Raw genomic sequence first — 22812 nt, forward strand, 5'->3', positions numbered from 1 at the left:
GTATGTATCTGGTAATGTGTATGTATCTGGTAATGTGTATGTATCTGGTAATGTGTATGTATCTGGTAATGTGTATGTATCTGGTAATGTGTATGTATCTGGTAATGTGTATGTATCTGGTAATGTGTGTGTATCTGGTAATGTGTGTGTATCTGGTAATGTGTATGTATCTGGTAATGTGTGTGTATCTGGTAATGTGTGTGTATCTGGTAATGTATATGTGTCTGTATCTTCCAAATAATGGAATGTTCTCAAACCATTATTGTCCATGATATCGACATGGTTACGGATTCCACATTAGGACCGTGGTGAAGATCTTTGTGGGCTATACTCGGCCTTGTCTCAGGATGGTAAGTTGGTGGTTGAATATATCCCTCTAGTGGTCTGGGGGCTGTGCTTTGGCAAAGTGGGTGGGGTTATATCCTTCCTGTTTGGCCCTGTCCGGGGGTATCATCGGATGGGGCCACAGTGTCTCCTGACCCCTCCTGTCTCAGCCTCCAGTATTTATGCTTCAGTAGTTTATGTGTCGGGGTCTAGGGTCAGTTTGTTATATCTGGAGTACTTCTCCTGTCTTATCCGGTGTCCTGTGTGAATTTAAGTGTGCTCTCTCTAATTCTCTCTTTCTCTCTTTCCTTCTCTCTCTCGGAGGACCTGAGCCCTAGGACCATGCCTCAGGACTACCTGGCATGATGACTCCTTGCTGTCCCCAGTCCACCTGGCCGTGCTACTGCTCCAGGTTCAACTGTTCTGCCTGTGATTATTATTATTTGACCATGCTGGTCATTTATGAACATTTGAACATCTTGGCCATGTTCTGTTATAATCTCCACCCGGCACAGCCAGAAGAGGACTGGCCACCCCTCAGCCTGGTTCCTCTCTAGGTTTCTTCCTAGGTTTTGGCCTTTCTAGGGAGTTTTTCCTAGCCACCGTGCTTCTACACCTGCATTGCTTGCTGTTTGGGGTTTTAGGCTGGGTTTCTGTACAGCACTTTGAGATATCAGCTGAAGTACGAAGGGCTATATAAATACATTTGATTTGATTTGATTTTGGGGAGATGCAAATGGCCACCCTCCAGATAACAAGTCATTAGTGTGAAATAATACACAACATCTTTTGGCTTTTGACCATTTTTTGTTCTTAATCATTGTTGGGGAAAAATTGGATCCAGATCAGATGTTTGGTACTATATTTATTGAAAAGTATATGAATACTAGCAATTAAAATGTCCAATTTGGGTACAATAAATTTGCTTAAATTCTCAGAGATCAAATTATATTTATATTATATAACTCAATAATTAATCTTAATTTCAAAACAATTTGAGATGGTGGATGTGGATTTTATTCCTTCTGGTCTTCTGAGTTGGAACTACCTGATTTGAAATAGGTGTGCAGGCAGTCAACACCTTTAGCAGCGGCTAATACAGCCCCTGCTGCAATGGAGAATGGATTGTACATGGCTCCCAACCCCAATACAGCCGAACTGGCAAGTGCTGACCACTTGCACTCATTCAATTTCTCTTCTCTTCTTCTTCTTTCTTCCTCTTCCTGTCTCCTCTCTCTCTCTCTCTTCTCCTTTTCCTGTCTCTCCCTCTCCTCCTCCTCTTCGATCTTCCTCTGGGCCTCCTGGTACATCTTGTTGGTGTAGTGTTTTCCTCCATTCTTCTTCACCATCTCCTCTATCTTCTTCAGCAGCTCTGGGACCTGACTGTCTTCTCTCTTGTCATTGTTTAGGGAGTGATATCTGCCTCCACAGATATTGATGAGTTTCTGTAGCTCTTTGCTCTTAGCCAGAAACTCCTCTACTGATTTCCCCTTCAGTTGATCTCCATGAGTGAACAGCAAGATGGTGTACATTGAGGCTTCTTCTCCAAAGCTCTCCTGGATCCACGTCACCGTGTTCCTCTCCTCCTCTGTGAACCTCCCCAGTCTGATCACCAGCAGGAAGGCGTGAGGTCCTGGGACTGACATGTAGATGGCCTTTTCTATTTCACTTTTCATCTCTTCTTGAGACATTGTTGTGTCATAGAGCCCTGGGGTGTCGATGACATCAATGTTCCTCCCATCCACCACTCCACTCTGTTTCTCACTCTGTGCAGTCACAGACACTGGAGAAGCCTCCACTTTAAACCCCTCCCTCCCCAGGATGGTGTTTCCTGTTGCACTCTTCCCTGATCCAGTCTTCCCCACCAGAACTATCCTCCGGTCAGAAGGATGCCCTGAAACTGTGGAAATAAACAACCAATGATTGATTTGATAGTAGATGTCTTGATATAAGGCTACTCTACTTCCATGCACATACTGTATGTGTGTGTGTGTGTGTGTGTGTGTGTGTGTGTGTGTGTGTGTGTGTGTGTGTGTGTGTGTGTGTGTGTGTGTGTGTGTGTGTGTGTGTGTGTGTGTGTGTGTGTGTGTGTGTGTCTTTCCTGGTTGAGAGTTGACGAGACATTAAATGCATCTCTTATAGTCAAATAATATTCAGCTTATAGACCCATATAGACCCCACAGGACATGACACCAGGGGTCTCTTCACAGTCCCCAAGTTCAACATGAAACAAATAACATAAATATTAAACAACTTCTCATGGAATGGCAGGAACTGTGAAGGGACAAACTCATTATTTGAATGTATTGTATTGTATTATTATTATTTTATATATTTATACATTTATTTGTGTGACTGTCCTTGTCTATCAGTGTTTAGTTACTTGTCATGTTTTCTGTTTTCTGTTGACCCCAGGAAGAATATCTGCTGCCTCTGGAAAAGACAATGGGATCCAAACAAACAAACATCAAGTGTGTGTGTGTGTGTGTGTGTATGTGTGTGTGTGTGTGTGTGTGTGTGTGTGTGTGTGTGTACCTTGGCATTGACCAGTGAAGTCTTGCAGACAGAGTGTCAACAGGAACAGAATCTTCAGAGTCCTTCCTCTTCCTCGTGCCATTACTACCACTGCAGCCAATCAAAAAACATGGAAACAGACGATGACCTCATTACAAACGACAACGTCCACATTTCTTGACCCATGCAGAGTGTTCGGCAAGTTCCAACGTTTTTCTCAGCTACTTGACTTTCAAACAACAAAAACGATTAAACTATAAACTATAAAAGAGTGATGATATGTGGTATAACTGTGGATAAACAAATTACATTCCCTAACAACGTAGCCTACATCAGGTGAACATAAAGTACTCATATGTATCAAATGACATTCTAAACATGGTTATTATTCTACCGCTGCCTGTCTGCTGCTGTTAAGACCAGATAGACCAGTTAGAGGTCGTGTTCCCATTACCATTAAACATCACATCTACTGTGTAGACAGACAGGAACAGTTCAGACAATAATTAAGTGGAATCAGTATAACTGAAACCAGTGCTTATGTGAACAGTTAGAGGTGAACACTTAAACAACGTGTAAGTCGGGAGGTGTCAGAACACAAAGGGTGAGTTCCTCTGTTCCTCTGCTCAGACGTTGCTGACGTCTATGGTGGACAATTGCAAGATTATGTTATAATACTTTTAATTGCATCAAATGTTTGTTTTATGCAACAGAATAGAAGATTCTTATAGCTATTGTGTGTTCTACTGAGGATGGCCTCTGGGAGATCACACTGACAAGAGGAGATATACAATGTCTTTTGGGTGATAAAACCTAAAGAGCAGAGAACATGACTTAATGCTTCTGTTCTATACTGTACCAGGGAGACGTGGCTCCAGTATGGAGTTGGGGGGCCAGACACTGGTCTCTACACAATGACAACTGTTGAAATCGTCAACCAGCCAACATTATCGTAGAGAACTCAATTGATTCACTTTATATGTGTGCGTTGTATTGACCTGCTCCCTTATTAAAAAGTGATTAAAGATTTAGTTTAAGTATAACTCTTGACTTGTGTGATAAGTTTGTCTCTCCACCTTTGATAGTAAAGAAATGAACCACCACACGCTAGATCTTACAACGCCAGGATAGGTATTTTACACATCAGCTAATCCTATCATGTGTTTTTGCAATCTGTCAGTCAACCATTGGTTGATACATGCAACGTCTAAGCAGTGTGACCTTAGTCAGTACTGACAAAAACCTGCAGGTGTGTCCCTCACAGCAACAACCTGCTATAAGATGGGTGTTGACCCAAGATCAGCCTCCTTGAACAAGGTAAGTATACTGCACTATCTCTGCACTAATCAATGTACAGTATACTGCACTATCTCTGCACTAAACAAGGTACAGTATACTAAACAAGGTACAGTATACTATCTCTGCACTAAACAAGGTACAGTATACTGCACTATCTCTGCACTAAACAAGGTACAGTATACTGCACTATCTCTGCACTAAACAAGGTAAATGTTTCAGGTGAAAGTCTAACCATGCTTCTCCTTTCACTGTTCTACAATGTTAAAACGTGTAGAAATACAAACATACTGTAATCACATGATTATTTACACAAATATTAACAGACCTGGTATCAATAAAATGTCTTCTTAATATTGTACAACAGTTATTAAAGTAATGTTGAGTAGATTGTTGTACAACATTTCATTAGTAAGGTAGTTAAGTTGAATACTCACTTTTAGTGTTGCACGGATCTGTATATTGTTGTCCCCTGTTGTCACTGAGAGAGCTGAAGCAGTGGTCCTGCTGGTTTTGCATAGCTAGATGCCCCAGGTGGGTGGAGATTTACCTCGAACCAATGGAATGGTCTAAAACTCATGCAAAACTAAAGTGCTGCACCTTACAATACCATTGTGCTGCAGTTTACATTCTGTTAAGTTTCATTTTCCCAGCACGTACTCAATTCTAGCCAATGAGAGAATGTTGCTAGGCAAACATTATTCTACTCAGGATAGGCTAAATCGGAATTTTGATTGGGTATCGGCTGTTCAACCTTGGCTGCTTGCCAGAATCATAAGATAGGCCACATCTTTGGATAAAATGAAATGTGTTGGACACATAGAAGTCTCCTTCTGGAAAAAAAAAGGTTAAAAATGAACAAATAAAACTGCATTTTGAAATGTAACTGGATACTGTAGTTGTAACTTTATAGTTGCCTAATCTGGTCCCAGATCTGTTTCTGCTCTTTCCAACTCCATAGATTACCACAGTATGAGTCACAATACCCATAAATCTCAGCTGTCAAACAGGGAAATGGTTCCATTCGTTTTTCCACCATGTAGGTTTTGACTCTTATGTAGGTGTCATAACCAGCCATAAAAGAACTACAGTGGTAGGTTCTGTGGGGTTTGACTCTTATGTAGGTGTCATAACCAGCCATAAAAGAACTACAGTGGTAGGTTCTGTGGGGTTTGACTCTTATGTAGGTGTCATAACCAGCCATAAAAGAACTACAGTGGTAGGTTCTGTGGGTTTTGACTCTTATGTAGGTGTCATAACCAGCCATAAAATAACTACAGTGGTAGGTTCTGTGGGTTTTGACTCTTATGTAGGTGTCATAACCAGCCATAAAAGAACTACAGTGGTAGGTTCTGTGGGTTTTGACTCTTATGTAGGTGTCATAACCAGCCATAAAATAACTACAGTGGTAGGTTCTGTGGGGTTTGAATCTTATGTAGGTGTCATTAACTTGTCTCATCGCGCTCTAGTGACTCCTTGTGGCGGGTCGGGCGCCTGCAGGCTAACCCGGTCGTCAGTTAAATAGTATTTCCTCCGACACGTTGGTGCGGCTGGCTTCCGGGTGTTAAGAAGCGCGGTTTGGTGGGTCATGTTTCAGAGGACACATGACTCAACCTTCGCCTCCCGAGCCCATTGGGGAGTTGCAGCGATGAGACGAGATCGAAAATGTGGAGAAAAAAGGGGTAAAATACAATCTTCATTGAAATAATTCAACACCAGAGTCCTAACCTGCACTAGAGGCTCCAGGGAAACAAGATGCAAGGAATGTTGTGCTCTGTGCTCTGTCCAGGTCTAAAACCTGATTGGTTCACATTAAGAATAGATGGGATTCCAAAACCTGATTGGTTCACATTAAGAATAGATGGGATTCTAAAACCTGATTGGTTCACATTAAGAATAGATGGGATTCTAAAACCTGATTGGTTCACATTAAGAATAGATGGGATTCTAAAACCTGATTGGTTCACATTAAGAATAGATGGGATTCTAAAACCTGATTGGTTCACATTAAGAATAGATGGGATTCTAAAACCTGATTGGTTCACATTAAGAATAGATGGGATTCTAAAACCTGATTGGTTCACATTAAGAATAGATGGGATTCTAAAACCTGCTTGGTTCACATTAAGAAGTTGACAGTTGGCCAGGGATTATAGTACTTTGTGAAGGCAAGATCATTTTCAAATTGTTCGGTAGTTATGTAAGTCAGAAGGATGTCCTCCTTTATGTAGGGGGAGGACATGTCCTGCTTTACAGATCATAAGGACACCACCAGAAACAACTGTCAAGTTAAAATACATCGGTCAATGGTTCTGTGATAAGTGGTGCAGAGAGTAAAAAGGGATTATGTGAATCAGCTACGGATATTTTTAGTTTTTTCTTCAACTCTTTAACTTAGCACTTAGTACATCATAGACATTAAAAAGGGACATTAAGATAAGTCTGTGAGTCTGTTAGTGTATCGTTCTCTACAAGGTCATGTGACCAGGAGACTCTATAGTAGAATGATATGCATTTTCAGATATTATCCTTTCTAATAATTGAAGCAAAATGGTTATTATGTAAATGTCGTCTAGTATGGGACCAGAGGCGGTCAAAATCTGCTGGCACAACAAGGGAGGGGGGTTGTTTAAAATGTTTTACCACTTTACAGAAGTTAGCATAGCATGTATGTTATAGAGATCAGTCCTTTCAGAAGTTAGCATATATAGCACATATGTTATAGAGATCAGTCCTTTCAGAAGTTAGCATATATAGCATGTATGTTATAGAGATCAGTCCTTTCAGAAGTTAGCATATATAGCACGTATGTTATAGAGATCAGTCCTTTCAGAAGTTAGCATATGTAGCACGTATGTTATAGAGATCAGTCCTTTCAGAAGTTAGCATATATAGCACGTATGTTATAGAGATCAGTCCTTTCAGAAGTTAGCATATGTAGCACGTATGTTATAGAGATCAGTCCTTTCAGAAGTTAGCATATTTAGCACGTATGTTATAGAGATCAGTCCTTTCAGAAGTTAGCATATATAGCACGTATGTTATAGAGATCAGTCCTTTCAGAAGTTAGCATATGTAGCACGTATGTTATAGAGATCAGTCCTTTCAGAAGTTAGCATATATAGCACGTATGTTATAGAGATCAGTCCTTTCAGAAGTTAACATATATAGCATGTATGTTATAGAGATCAGTCCTTTCAGAAGTTAGCATATATAGCACGTATGTTATAGAGATCAGTCCTTTCAGAAGTTAGCATATATAGCACGTATGTTATAGAGATCAGTCCTTTCAGAAGTTAGCATATATAGCACGTATGTTATAGAGATCAGTCCTTTCAGAAGTTAGCATATATAGCACGTATGTTATAGAGATCAGTCCTTTCAGAAGTTAGCATAGCATGTATGTTATAGAGATCAGTCCTTTCAGAAGTTAACATATATAGCATGTATGTTATAGAGATCAGTCCTTTCAGAAGTTAGCATATATAGCACGTATGTTATAGAGATCAGTCCTTTCAGAAGTTAACATATTTTGCATGTATGTTATAGAGATCAGTCCTTTCAGAAGTTAGCATATATAGCACGTATGTTATAGAGATCAGTCCTTTCAGAAGTTAACATATATAGCACGTATGTTATAGAGATCAGTCCTTTCAGAAGTTAGCATATATAGCACGTATGTTATAGAGATCAGTCCTTTCAGAAGTTAACATATATAGCACGTATGTTATAGAGATCAGTCCTTTCAGAAGTTAACATATATAACACGTATGTTATAGAGATCAGTCCTTTCAGAAGTTAGCATATATAGCACGTATGTTATAGAGATCAGTCCTTTCAGAAGTTAGCATATATAGCACGTATGTTATAGAGATCAGTCCTTTCAGAAGTTAACATATATAGCATGTATGTTATAGAGATCAGTCCTTTCAGAAGTTAGCATATGTAGCACGTATGTTATAGAGATCAGTCCTTTCAGAAGTTAACATATATAACACGTATGTTATAGAGATCAGTCCTTTCAGAAGTTAACATATATATCACGTATATTATAGAGATCAGTCCTTTCAGGAGCCCAGATCACTTATTTATAAATCCCAACATTGGATGGTTCGGTAGTTGGGTTTCCCAAGGGACTCTACAGGCCACCATACCTGACCTGAGTTGTAAATATAAACAAAAAGAGTTGCCTGGTAATGTGTGTGTATCTGGTAATGTGTATGTATCTGGTAATGTGTATGTACCTGGTAATGTGTATGTACCTGGTAATGTGTGTGTATCTGGTAATGTGTATGTATCTGGTAATGTGTATGTATCTGGTAATGTGTATGTATCTGGTAATGTATATGTATCTGGTAATGTATATGTATCTGGTAATGTGTGTGTATCTGGTAATGTGTGTGTATCTGGTAATGTGTATGTATCTGGTAATGTGTGTGTATCTGGTAATGTATATGTATCTGGTAATGTATATGTATCTGGTAATGTGTATGTATCTTCCAAATCTTGGAATGTTCTCAAACCATTACTGTCCATGATATCGGCATGGTTACGGATTCCACATTAGGACCATTGGGGAGATGCAAATGGCCGCCCTCCAGATAACAAGTCATTAGTGTGAAATAATACCCAACATCTGATCTGAGGCTTTTGACCATTCTTTGTTCTTAGTCATTGTTGGGGAAAATTGGATCCAGATCAGATGTTGGGTACTATATTTATTGAATAGTATATGAATCCTATCCATCAAAATGTCAAATTTGGGCACAATAAATTTTATTTATTTATTAATTTCTCAGAGATCAAATTCTATATATTATATTATATAACACAATAATTCATCTTAATTTCAAAACAATCTGAGATGGTGGATGTGGAAATCTTATTTCTCCTGGTCTTCTGAGGTGAAATAGGTGTCCATGCACTGATAGCCTTTAACAGCGGCTAATGCAGCCCCTGCTGTTAACGACCATGGAGAGCTGAACATGGCTCCCAACCCCAATGCAGCCATACTGGCAAACGCTGACCACTTGCACTCATTCAATTTCTCTTCTCTTCTTCTTCTTTCTTCCTCCTCCTGTCTCCTCTCTCTCTCTCTCTCCTTCTTCTCCTGTTTCTTCCTCTCCTCCTCCTCTTCGATCTTCATCTGGGCCTCCTGGTACATCTCATTGGTGTAGTGTTGTCCTCCATTCTTCTTCACCATCTCCTCGATCTTCTTCAGCAGCTCTGGGACCTGAGTGTTGTCTTCTCTCTTGTAATTGATTAGGGAGTGATATCTGCCCCCACAGATATTGATGAGTTTCCGTAACTCTTTGCTCTCAGCCAGAAACTCTTCCACTGATTTACCCTCCACGTGATCTCCACCAGTGAACAGAATGATGGTGTACATTGAGGCTTCTTCTCCAAAGTTCTCCTGGATCCACTTCACAGTGTTCCTCTCCTCCTTTGTAAACCTCCCCAGTCTGATCACCAGCAGGAAGGCGTGAGGTCCTGGGACTGACATTTCTATACACCTGACTATTTCACTTTTCATCTCTTCTTCAGACATTGTTGTGTCATAGAGCCCCGGGGTGTCGATGACATCAATCTTCCTCCCATCCACCACTCCACTCCGTTTCTCACTCTGTGCAGTCACAGACACTGGAGAAGCCGCCGCTTTAAACACCTCTCTCCCCAGGATGGTGTTTCCTGTTGTACTCTTCCCTGATCCAGTCTTCCCCAGCAGAACTATCTTCAGGTTAGAGGGCTGCCCTGAAACTGTGGAAACAGACAAGAAATGATTGATTTTGCAATAATATGTTAAGATAAATGCACAACACAAAGGACTAAAGATCAAGAGGACTAGACGTCAATAGAGTTCCAACGATCAATGGAAATAATGTTTTTTCTGTAATAGGGGATTATTTATCCATGGGTCAGAGACATGGGAGGAATTTGTCTCGACATTGAGCCTGAAATAGGCCATTGGCCCAGTTTTATAGCAAGGAATTATAATTGGTCAACTGTAGGCTAGGGTAGGTTTATACAACTACATCCTGTCCCTTTGTTCTGTGGAAAGAATCACGGAGGAGAGAATCACTGAGGACAGGGGAGAATGAACATCTACCTCTCAGCAAAACATATAAGATTTGTCCTCTTTGAATAAACTTATTTTCTCCCCCTCATTTGCTTTGGGGTCTGTGTTATTGAAGAGTAACATCAATTGCTAACACTTGGTGCCGTGACCCAGATGAATTGGTCCAACAACAAGGAAAGACTGAACTGTGTATTGATCCAGGGGAAAAAGAGAGAGAGAGAGTTTTGAGCCCATTGGATTCAACTGTTAATTTCCTGATTGACTGCTAACATATTGCTGGGTGAGTCCAGACCGATTTCTTTTTATTCCTTTTATTTTACCGTTATTTGACCAGGTTGTCAAGTTAACCAAGTTGTCTGAGAACACGTTCTCATTTACAGCAACGACCTGGGGAATTGTTGCAGGAGAGAGGAGGGGGATGAATGAGCCTACTGTTAGCTGGTAATGATTAGGTGATCATGATGGTATGAGGGACAGCTTGAGAATTTAGCCAGGACACCGGGGTTAACACCCCTACTCCTACGATAAGTGCCAAGGTATCTTTAATGACCTCAGAGAGTCAGGACACCCGTTTAACGTCCCATCCGAAAGACGGCACCCTACACAGGGCAGCGTCCCCAATCACTGCCCTGGGACATTGGGATATTTTTGGGACCTATTGGTCCTCCAACACCACTTCAGCAGCGTCTGGTCTCCCATCCAGGGACTGACCAGGACCAACCCTGCTTAGCTTCAGAAGCAAGCCAGCAGTGGTATATCATTTAAAAGAACCAAATCAGGATAAAATAAGTGCATGCAATGAGTGATACGTATCTGTGATGTATAAGGTATAGTCCTTTGTTTGCACTGTTGCAGGTTTGTTAAATTTAGTCCTCTATTAAAAAGGTTTGTTAAATCTCTAGTCCTCTATTAAAAAGGTTTGTTAAATCTCTAGTCCTCTTTTAAAAAGGTTTGTTAAATCTCTAGTCCTCTATTAAAAGGTTTGTTAAATCTCTAGTCCTCTATTAAAAAGGTTTGTTAAATCTCTAGTCCTCTATTAAAAAGGTTTGTTAAATCTCTAGTCCTCTATTAAAAAGGTTTGTTAAATCTCTAGTCCTCTATTAAAAAGGTTTGTTAAATCTCTAGTCCTCTTTTAAAAAGGTTTGTTAAATCTCTAGTCCTCTATTAAAAAGGTTTGTTAAATCTCTAGTCCTCTATTAAAAAGGTTTGTTAAATCTCTAGTCCTTTATTAAAAAGGTTTGTTAAATCTCTAGTCCTCTATTAAAAAGGTTTGTTAAATCTCTAGTCTCTAGTATTAACAAGGTTTGAGTCCTTTTGTGAAACCTTCTTTTGCAAAGAAGTGAGTTGCTAGTTGAGTAGCAATTTTTGACACGTGGGTAATGTAAGACTTCAACAAGCTTTTGAAGTGAACACAAGTTTTATGGGTAACCAGGCCCTACAGTTTTGAAAAATAAGAGGTTATAATCCTCAACAGAGGTTCTAAATACAGTGCCTTGCGAAAGTATACGGCCCCCTTGAACTTTGCGAACTTTTGCCACATTTCAGGCTTCAAATATAAAGATATAAAACTGTATTTTTTGTGAAGAATCAACAACAAGTGGGACACAATCATGAAGTGGAACGACATTTATTGGATATTTCAAACTTTTTAACAAATCAAAAACTGAAAATTGGTTGTGCAAAATTATTCAGCCCCTTTACTTTCAGTGCAGCAAACTCTCTCCAGAAGTTCAGTGAGGATCTCTGAATGATCCAATGTTGACCTAAATGACTAATGATGATAAATACAATCCACCTGTGTGTAATCAAGTCTCCGTATAAATGCACCTGCACTGTGATAGTCTCATAGGTCCGTTAAAAGCGCAGAGAGCATCATGAAGAACAAGGAACACACCAGGCAGGTCCGAGATACTGTTGTGAAGAAGTTTAAAGCCGGATTTGGATACAAAAATATTTCCCAAGCTTTAAACATCCCAAGGAGCACTGTGCAAGCGATAATATTTAAATGGAAGGAGTATCAGACCACTGCAAATCTACCAAGACCTGGCCGTCCCTCTAAACTTTCAGCTCATACAAGGAGAAGACTGATCAGAGATGCAGCCAAGAGGCCCATGATCACTCTGGATGAACTGCAGAGATCTACAGCTGAGGTGGGAGACTCTGTCCATAGGACAACAATCAGTCGTATATTGTACAAATCTGGCCTTTATGGAAGAGTGGCAAGAAGAAAGCCATTTCTTAAAGATATCCATAAAAAGTGTCGTTTAAAGTTTGCCACAAGCCACCTGGGAGACACAACCAAACATGTGGAAGAAGGTGCTCTGGTCAGATGAAACCAAAATGGAACTTTTTGGCAACAATGCAAAACGTTATGTTTGGCTTAAAAGCAACACAGCGCATCACCCTGAACACACCATCCCCACTGTCAAACATGGTGGTGGCAGCATCATGGTTTGGGCCTGCTTTTCTTCAGCAGGGACAGGGAAGATGGTTACAATTGATGGGAAGATGGATGGAGCCAAATACAGGACCATTCTGGAAGAAAACCTGATGGAGTCTGCAAAAGACCTGAGACTGGGACGGAGATTTGTCTTCCAACAAGACAATGATCCAAAACATAAAGCAAAATCTACAATGGAATGGTTCAAAAATAAACATATCCAGGTGTTAGAATGGCCAAGTCAAAGTCCAGACCTGAATCCAATCGAGAATCTGTGGAAAGAACTGAAAACTGCTGTTCACAAATGCTCTCCATCCAACCTTACTGAGCTCGAGCTGTTTTGCAAGGAGGAATGGGAAAAAATGTCAGTCTCTCGATGTGTAAAACTGATAGAGACATACCCCAAGCGACTTACAGCTGTAATCGCAGCAAAAGGTGGCGCTACAAAGTATTAACTTAAGGGGGCTGAATAATTTTGCACGCCCAATTTTTCAGTTTTTGATTTGTTAAAAAGTTTGAAATATCCAATAAATGTCGTTCCACTTCATGATTGTGTCCCACTTGTTGTTGATTCTTCACAAAAAAATACAGTTTTATATCTTTATGTTTGAAGCCTGTAATGTGGCAAAAGGTCGCATAGTTCAAGGGGGCCGAATACTTTCGCAAGGCACTGTATATACACTGCTCAAAAAAATAAAGGGAACTCTAAATTAACACATTCTATATCTGAATGAATGAAATATTCTTATTAAATACTTTTTCTTTACATAGGTGAATGTGCTGACAACAAAATCACACAAAAATGATCAATGGAAATCAAATTTATCAACCCATGGAGGTCTGTATATGGAGTCACACTCAAAATTAAAGTGGAAAACCACACTACAGGCTGATCCAACTTTGATGTAATGTCCTTAAAACAAGTCAAATTGAGGCTCAGTAGTGTGTGGCCTCCACGTGCCTGTATGACCTCCCTACAACGCCTGGTCATGCTCCTGATGAGGTGGCGGAGGGTGTCCTGAGGGACCTCCTCCCAGACCTGGACTAAAGCATCCGCCAACTCCTGGACAGTCTGTGGTGCAACGTGGCGTTGGTGGATGGAGCGAGACATGATGTCCCAGATGTGCTCAATTGGATTCAGGTCTGGGGAATGGGCGGGCCAGTCCATAGCATCAATGCCTTCCTCTTGCAGGAACTGCTGACACACTCCAGCCACATGAGGTCTAGCAGTGTCTTGCATTAGGAGGAACCCAGGGCCAACCGCACCAGCATATGGTCTCACAGAGGGCTACCTCTGGCGAGCACATGGAGGGCTGTGCGGCCCCCAAAGAAATGCCACCCCACACCATGACTGACCCACCGCCTAACCGGTCATGCTGGAGGATGTTGCAGGGCTCTGGCAGTGCTCCTCCTGCTCCTCCTTGCACAAAGGCGGAGGTAGCGGTCCTGCTGCTGGGTTGTTGCCCTCCTACGGCCTCCTCTACGTCTGCTGATGTACTGGCCTGTCTCCTGGTAGCGCCTCCAAGGTTTAGAGCAGAGGTGGTTAGACACAGTAGGTTACCCAACATGGAAGATGAAGGTGCCCCATTTTTGGAGGAATTGAGTGTAATCACCCAGCAGTGAAAAACTTTTGTTTCCACAACTATGGACTGGGAAAGACAAAACTACGACGACATCATCGACAGGCTGTCACGACTGGACAGAGACAATCAACATAATAAACCGGCTGTTAACTAGTGATTATGTTAAGATTGATTGTTTTTTCTAAGATAGTTTAATGCTAGCTAGCATCTTACCTTGGCTCCTTGCTGCACTCACGTAACAGGTGGTCAGGCTGCCACTCAGTCTCCTCGTGGAGATCAATGTAATCGTCCATAATCGGCATCCAAAAATGCTGATTACCGATTTTTATGAAAACTTGAAATCGACCCTAATTAATAGGCCATCGACCTCTATTTGGGACACATTGGTGTGGACAAGATAGTTTATCATTTTGTGGGCAAATGGTGAAATCCTGGTGTGCGGAAAGAGTCTGAGGCTGTTGTGGCAAATTGCAAGTTTGTATGGAAAACACCAAGAGACGTGTGAAAGTACAGATACGACGAGCCCCTCCAGGACCCTGCAGACATCTACAGCTTGACTACAATACGCTGCCCAAATGTAAAGGACAGGAAGATGTGCTGGTCATTGTTGATCGTTTCTCACGATGAGTTGAAGCCCACCCTACTGAGAACGGAAACGCACAAAACACAGCTAAAATTCTGATTGGAGAAATCAGACAGACAAGTAAAAAGAGACGTGAGACTCCTGAAGGGGGACGTGACGTAGTACCAGGACAGTGGGTGATGGTAACAAACACATGTAACAGAGATGTGGGGAATAACTCCTGAAGGGGGACGTGACGTAGTACCAGGACAGTGGGTGATGGTAACAACCACATGTAACAGAGACAATAGGGCCAGAATGGGAAGGTCATTATCAAGTGTTGCTCATAATAAGGTCAGCAGTGAAAGTCCAGGGAAAATCCCGATGGATACATGTCACTCATTGCAAGGTTTTCCATGTTGGAGACTGGAGAATAAAGAACTGATTGATTAGCAATCGGGGACAATCTCAGGTGAAGAAGTATACCAAGATGATCAGAACCTGATAAGCTTCTATGTTGTATATGTTGTACTCCGCAGTCGTCATATTAGGGAAATCTAGGTGAAATGTCTAACGTTTTCATGAAAATCGGGACATGCTTACTCTATGTGAAATATAAATTTCTCTTGAAACCAGGACGTTACTTTCATCATTGTTTCCTTCGTTACAGGTTACGAGAATCTACCGTCTGAAGTTGCAGCAATATCCCTTGACCCAACGACTGTACCTGAAATGATACAAGATCACCGGTGAAGTGTTCATTAGAGACGTCCTTATCAACCAGTGGAACGGAAGAAGATTTCCTCACTACCGGCAGACTGTCAGAACATCATCTCTAATAGTCATCTATTTTGGACTGATACCAGTGTGGAAGAGCTGGTCACTTTGGTGAATGATTACCTTGTCAAAAGAACAATTGACTATTGTTGTTTTGTAGACAATTCTTTTTCGTGTGAGTTTCCTCAAATTCAGGATGTGGTACGAATCGTAAGGGACATCATCATTACACCTGTTTATACTTGTTTTCTATAACTTTGTTTGAAATCTATTTCTTATTGTAACATCAAGTAAAACATTGTCACGCCCTGACCTTAGAGATCCTTTTTATGCCTCTATTTTGGTTTGGTCAGAGAGTGAGTTGTGGTGGGCAATCTATGTCTGGTGTTCTATGTTTTCTTTACTGTGTGTTTGGCCCGGGTATGGTTCTCAATCAGAGGCAGCTGTCTATCGTTGTCTCTGCTTGAGAACCATACTTAGGTAGCCTTTTCCCACCTGTCTGTTGTGGGTTGTTTTCTGTTTTGTGTGTCTGCACCAGCCAGAACTGTTTCGTTCACTCTCTTTGTTGTTTCAGTGTTCAGTTTATTTATTAAATTACAATGAACACTTACGACGCTGCGTTTTGGTGACCTTCTTTCCAGGGCGAACGTTACAAATATGTCCTTTGTGTTTTATAGAAATGTAATGTGTTTAATGTGAATGATTTTATGCTTAATGCTAATGTTTTCTATTATTTTCCAAAAATACATTTGAAGTATATTTCTTTTTAAAATGCTCTAGGGGGAGTGTAAGAATATTTTACGATAACTACACAACGCAGAGGACGAGAGGTCAATCGATTACTTATGATCAATAAAAATAGTGTTTTTTCTGTAATTGGGAATTATTGATCAATGGGTCAGAGACATGGGAGAAATTTGTCTAGACATTGAGACTGAAATAGGTTACTTGTTTTTTTGCCATTGGCCCAGTTTTATTGCAAGGAATTCTAACTGGTCAACCACAGGCTATGGTTGGGTTATAACACTACATCCTGTCCCTTTGTTCTGTGGAGAGAATCACTGAGGAGAGAATCACTGAGGACAGGGGAGAATGAACATCTACCTCTCAGCATAACATCTATGATTTGTCCTCTTTGAATAAACCTATTTTTCTCCCGCTGATTTGCTTTGGGGTCTGTGCTATTGAAGATTAACATCAACTGCTAACACTGATAGTGGGTGTCTTGATAAAAGGCTACTGAAAACTCTGTGTAAGTCCATGCATATATACAGCACCTTGCGAAAGTATTCGGCCCCCTTGAACTTTGCGACCTTTTTCCACATTTCAGGCTTCAAACATAAAGATATAAAACTATTTTTTTGTGAAGAATCAACAACAAGTGGGACACAATCGTGAAGTGGAACGACATTTATTGGATATTTCTAACTTTTTTAACAAATCAAAAACTGAAAAATTGGGCGTGCAAAATTATTCAGCCCCTTTACTTTCAGTGCAGCAAACTCTCTCCAGAAGTTCAGTGAGGATCTCTGAATGATCCAATGTTGAGCTAAATGACTAATGATGATAAATACAATCCACCTGTGTGTAATCAAGTCTCCGTATAAATGCACCTGCACTGTGATAGTCTCAGAGGTCCGTTAAAAGCGCAGAGAGCATCATGAAGAACAAGGAACACACCAGGCAGGTCCGAGATACTGTTGTGAAGAAGTTTAAAGCCGGATTTGGATACAAAAAGATTTCCCAAGCTTTAAACATCCCAAGGAGCCCTGTGCAAGTGATAATATTGAAATATTATTGTAATTAATTAATTATAATTATTATTAATATTAATATAATATTGAAGGAGTATCAGACCACTGCAAATCTACCAAGACCTGGCCGTCCCTCTAAACTTTCAGCTCATACAAGGAGAAGACTGATCAGAGATGCAGCCAAGAGGCCCATGATCACTCTGGATGAACTGCAGAGATCTACAGCTGAGGTGGGAGACTCTGTCCATAGGACAACAATCAGTTGTATATTGCACAAATCTGGCCTTTATGGAAGAGTGGCAAGAAGAAAGCCATTTCTTAAAGATATCCATAAAAAGTGTCGTTTGAAGTTTGCCACAAGCCACCTGGGAGACACACCAAACATGTGGAAGAAGGTGCTCTGGTCAGATGAAACCAAAATTGAACTTTTTGGCAACAATGCAAAACGTTATGTTTGGCGTAAAAGCAACACAGCTCATCACCCTGAACACCCTATCCCCACTGTCAAACATGGTGGTGGCAGCATCATGGTTTGGGCCTGCTTTTCTTCAGCAGGGACAGGGAAGATGGTTAAAATTGATGGGAAGATGGATGGAGCCTAATACAGGACCATTCTGGAAGAAAACCTGATGGAGTCTGCAAAAGACCTGAGACTGGGACGGAGATTTGTCTTCCAACAAGACAATGATCCAAAACATAAAGCAAAATCTACAATGGAATGGTTCAAAAATAAACATATCCAGGTGTTAGAATGGCCAAGTCAAAGTCCAGACCTGAATCCAATCGAGAATCTGTGGAAAGAACTGAAAACTGCTGTTCACAAATGCTCTCCATCCAACCTCACTGAGCTCGAGCTGTTTTGCAAGGAGGAATGGGAAAAAATGTCAGTCTCTCGATGTGCAAAACTGATAGAGACATACCCCAAGCGACTTACAGCTGTAATCGCAGCAAAAGGTGGCGCTACAAAGTATTAACTTAAGGGGGCTGAATAATTTTGCACGCCCAATTTTTCAGTTTTTGATTTGTTAAAAAAGTTTGAAATATCCAATAAATGTCGTTCCACTTCATGATTGTGTCCCACTTGTTGATTCTTCACAAAAAAATACAGTTTTATATCTTTATGTTTGAAGCCTGAAATGTGGCAAAAGGTCGCAAAGTTCAAGGGGGCCGAATACTTTCGCAAGGCACTGTATATGCGTGTGTGTGTGTTTGTGTGTGTCTTTCCTGGTTGAGGTTTGACAAGACATTAACTGCTTCTCTTCTAGTCAAATAGTCAAATAACATTCAGCTTATACACCCATATATACCCAACAGGACATGCCACCAGAGGTCTCTTCACAGTCCCCAAGTCCATATACACCCAACAGGACATGCCACCAGAGGTCTCTTCACAGTCCCCGAGTCCATATATACCCAACAGGACATGCCACCAGAGGTCTCTTCACAGTCCCCAAGTCCATATATACCCAACAGGACATGCCACCAGAGGTCTCTTCACAGTCCCCAAGTCCATATATACCCAACAGGACATGCCACCAGAGGTCTCTTCACAGTCCCCGAGTCCATATATACCCAACAGGACATGCCACCAGAGGTCTCTTCACAGTCCCCAAGTCCATATATACCCAACAGGACATGCCACCAGAGGTCTCTTCACAGTCCCCAAGTCCATATGTACCCAACAGGACATGCCACCATCTCTTCACAGTCCCCAAGTCCATATATACCCAACAGGACATGCCACCAGAGGTCTCTTCACAGTCCCCAAGTCCATATATACCCAACAGGACATGCCGCCAGAGGTCTCTTCACAGTCCCCAAGTCCATATATACCCAACAGGACATGCCACCAGAGGTCTATTCACAGTCCCCGAGTCCATATATACCCAACAGGACATGCCACCAGAAGTCTCTTCACAGTCCCCAAGTCCATATATACCCAACAGGACATGCCGCCAGAGGTCTCTTCACAGTCCCCAAGTCCATATATACCCAACAGGACATGCCACCAGAGGTCTATTCACAGTCCCCAAGTCCATATATACCCAACAGGACATGCCACCAGAGGTCTCTTCACAGTCCCCAAGTCCATATGTACCCAACAGGACATGCCACCAGAGGTCTATTCACAGTCCCCAAGTCCATATATACCCAACAGGACATGCCACCAGAGGTCTCTTCACAGTCCCCAAGTATACCCAACAGGACATGCCACCAGAGGTCTCTTCACAGTCCCCAAGTCCATATATACCCAACAGGACATGCCACCAGAGGTCTATTCACAGTCCCCAAGTCCATATATACCCAACAGGACATGCCACCAGAGGTCTCTTCACAGTCCCCAAGTCCATATATACCCAACAGGACATGCCACCAGAGGTCTCTTCACAGTCCCCGAGTCCATATATACCCAACAGGACATGCCACCAGAGGTCTCTTCACAGTCCCCGAGTCCATATATACCCAACAGGACATGCCACCAGAGGTCTCTTCACAGTCCCCGAGTCCATATATACCCAACAGGACATGCCACCAGAGGTCTCTTCACAGTCCCCAAGTCCAAAATTAAACAAATAAATAAAAAAGATGAAATATCTTCTCATGGAATGGCAGGACATGTGAAGGGACACACAAACAAACAAACATTTTTTTGTATTGTATTATTATTATAATAATCATATTTATTTATTTATTTGTGTGACTGTCCTTGTCTATCAGTGTTTAGTTACTTGTCATGTTTTGTGTTTTCTGTTGACCCCAGGAAAATCATCTGCTGCCTCTGAAAAAAAAAAAGACAATGGGAAAAGACAATGGGATCCAAAAAACAAGTGTGTGTGTGTGTGTGTGTGTGTGTATTGTTTGTGTGTGTGTGTATGTGTGTGTGTGTGTATTGTGTGTGTGTGTGTACCTTGGCATTCACCAGTGAAGTCTTGCAGACAGAGTGTCAACAGGAACAGAATCCTTCCTCTTCCTCGTTCCATTACTAAAACTGCAGCCAATCAAAAACTTGGAAACAGACGATGACGTCATTGCAAAAAACAAAGTCCACATTTCTTCGGTGCCTCATGCAGTGTTCTGCAAAGTTTCTACTTTTACAGATAATAATTTTAAAAACTATTCAACTATAAACTATAAAAAAGTAGTGATATGCTGTATAACTGTGGATAAACACAGTACATTCCTTAACAACGTAGCCTACATCAGGTGAACACAATGTACTCATATGGGGCGTATCAAATGACATTCTAAACATGGTTATTATTCTACCGTTGCCTGCCTGCTGCTGTTAAGACCAGATAGACCAGTTAGAGGTCGTGTTCCCATTACCATCAAACATCACATCTACTGTGTAGACAGACAGGAACAGTTCAGACAATAATTAAGTGGAATCAGTATAACTGAAACCAGTGCTTAATGTGTAAATCAGGAGGAGTCTGAACACAAAGCATAGTGTTCCTCTGTTCCTCTGTTCAGACGTTGCTGACACCAGATCTTACAACACCTGGATAGGTATTTTACATATCAGCTAACCACATCATGTGTTTTAGCAATCTATCAGTCATCCATTGGTTGATACATGCAACCTCTAAGCAGTGGAAGGTGACCTTAGTCAGTACTGACAAAAACCTGCAGGTGTGTCCCTCACAGCAACAACCTGCTATAAGATGGGTGTTGACCCAAGATCAGCCTCCTTGAACAAGGTACAGTATACTGCACTATCTCTACACTAAACACGGTACAGTATACTGCACTATCTCTGCACTAAACAAGGTACAGTATACTCCACTATCTCTGCACTAATCAAGGTACAGTATACTACACTATCTCTGCACTAAACAAGGTACAGTATACTGCACTATCTCTGCACTAAACAAGGTACAGTATACTGCACTATCTCTGCACTAAACAAGGTACAGTATACTGCACTATCTCTACACTAAACAAGGTACAGTATACTGCACTATCTCTGCACTAAACAAGGTACAGTATACTGCACTATCTCTGCACTAAACAAGGTACAGTATACTGCACTATCTCTGCACTAATCAATGTACAGTATACTGCACTATCTCTGCACTAATCAATGTACAGTATACTGCACTATCTCTGCACTAATCAATGTACAGTATACTGCACTATCTCTGCACTAAACAAGGTACAGTATACTGCACTATCTCTGCACCAAACAAGGTACAGTATACTGCACTATCTCTGCACTAAACAAGGTTCAGTATACTGCACTAAACAAGGTTCAGTATACTGCACTATCTCTGCACTAAACAAGGTACAGTATACTGCACTATCTCTGCACTAAACAAGATACAGTATACTGCACTATCTCTGCACTAATCAAGGTACAGTATACTGCACTATCTCTGCACTAAACAAGATACAGTATACTACACTATCTCTGCACTAAACAAGATAAATGTTTCAGTTGAAAGTCTAACTATGTTTCCTCTTTCACTGTTAAACAATATTAAGACGTGTATAAATATAAACATACTGTAATAGCAGAATGTGATTGTTAACAGCTACATGATTATATTGTTTTGGCATTTTGATGTTAAGTGATGCAATCATGTGACTATTTATGCATAAATATTAACAGACCTGGTGTCAATAAAATGTCTACTTGCATCCTTATGTAATACATGTATCACTAGCCACTTTAACTATGCCACTTGGTTTACATACTTATCTCATGTATATACTGTACTCAATATCATCTACTGTATCTTGCCTATGCTGCTCTGTACCATACTCATATATCCTTATATAACCATGTGTATGTGACAAATAAAATTTGATTTGATTTGATTTGATTTGATTTGATTTATGCATAAATATTAACAGACCATCAATAAAATGTCTACATTGTACAACCTTTATTCAAATACTGTAGAGTAGATTGTTGCACAACATTTAATAAGTAAGGTAGTTAAGTTGAATACTCACTTTTAGTGTGGTTGCACAGATCTATATATTGTTGTCTGCTGTTGTCACAGAGAGCTGAAGCAGTGGGCCGGCTGGTTTTGCATAGCCAGGACCTTAAGGACCAATGGAATGGTCTAAATCTCATGCGAAACTAAAGCACCCAACGTGTCTCACGTTACATTCTGTTAAGTTTCATTATCCCAGAAACTAGTCATTTCTAGCCAACGAGAGAGTGTTGCTAGGCAAACATTATTCTACTCAGGACAGATAGGATCTGAATTCTGATTGGGTGTCGCTTTTTAACCTTGTATGCTTGCCAGAATCAGAAGATAGGTGTCACGTTCTGACCTTAGTTCCTTTGTTTTGTCTTTGTTTTAGTATGGTCAGGGTGTGAGTTGGGGTGGGCAGTCTATGTTTGTTTTTATATGTTGGTTTTTGAGTTTGGCCTGGTATGGTTCTCAATCAGAGGCAGGTGTCGTTAGTTGTCTCTGATTGAGAATCATACTTAGGTAGCTTTGTTCCACCTGTGTTTCGTGGGTGTTTATTTT

At 40.9% G+C, this 22812-nt stretch overlaps 2 protein-coding genes and 1 long non-coding RNA gene across 3 annotated transcripts; 1 reads left to right on the forward strand and 2 right to left on the reverse strand.

The window, feature by feature from the left end:
- Nucleotides 1-1172: 1172 nt before the first annotated feature.
- LOC121845687 (GTPase IMAP family member 7-like) lies at nt 1173-4922 on the reverse strand. The gene is made up of 3 exons (XM_042317461.1): nt 4572-4922; nt 2860-2949; nt 1173-2224 (listed from the first exon to the last, which is right to left on the reverse strand). Exons 1-3 carry the CDS (start codon nt 4651-4653, stop codon nt 1341-1343), a joined length of 1056 nt encoding a protein of 351 aa, XP_042173395.1. The 5' UTR covers nt 4654-4922; the 3' UTR covers nt 1173-1340.
- On the forward strand, nt 3871-21930 carry LOC121845690. Its single transcript, XR_006082689.1, has 4 exons — nt 3871-4224; nt 4274-4343; nt 21168-21237; nt 21612-21930. It is a non-coding gene; the product is annotated as an uncharacterized LOC121845690 (long non-coding RNA).
- Nucleotides 8889-20462, reverse strand: LOC121845689 (GTPase IMAP family member 7-like). Its single transcript, XM_042317464.1, has 2 exons — nt 20235-20462; nt 8889-9891 (listed from the first exon to the last, which is right to left on the reverse strand). The coding sequence occupies exons 1-2, from the start codon at nt 20305-20307 to the stop codon at nt 9017-9019; spliced, it is 948 nt and encodes a 315-aa protein (XP_042173398.1). The 5' UTR covers nt 20308-20462; the 3' UTR covers nt 8889-9016.
- Nucleotides 21931-22812: the final 882 nt, after the last annotated feature.

The sequence above is a fragment of the Oncorhynchus tshawytscha genome, unplaced genomic scaffold, assembly GCF_018296145.1.
Source record: "Oncorhynchus tshawytscha isolate Ot180627B unplaced genomic scaffold, Otsh_v2.0 Un_scaffold_5493_pilon_pilon, whole genome shotgun sequence".
Lineage (NCBI taxonomy): Eukaryota > Metazoa > Chordata > Actinopteri > Salmoniformes > Salmonidae > Oncorhynchus > Oncorhynchus tshawytscha.

Excerpts from the sequence above, each read along its gene's own strand:
- LOC121845687 (XM_042317461.1), bottom strand. The coding sequence starts at position 4,653 with ATGCAAAACCAGCAGGACCACTGCTTCAGCTCTCTCAGTGACAACAGG. Across the intron at positions 2,950-4,571 it reads AGATCCGTGCAACACTAAAA|TGGTAGTAATGGCACGAGGA; the intron begins GTGAGTATTCAA and ends GATTGGCTGCAG. Across the intron at positions 2,225-2,859 it reads CTTCACTGGTCAATGCCAAG|TTTCAGGGCATCCTTCTGAC; the intron begins GTACACACACAC and ends TTATTTCCACAG.
- LOC121845689 (XM_042317464.1), bottom strand. The coding sequence starts at position 20,307 with ATGGAACGAGGAAGAGGAAGGATTCTGTTCCTGTTGACACTCTGTCTG. Across the intron at positions 9,892-20,234 it reads CTTCACTGGTGAATGCCAAG|TTTCAGGGCAGCCCTCTAAC; the intron begins GTACACACACAC and ends CTGTTTCCACAG.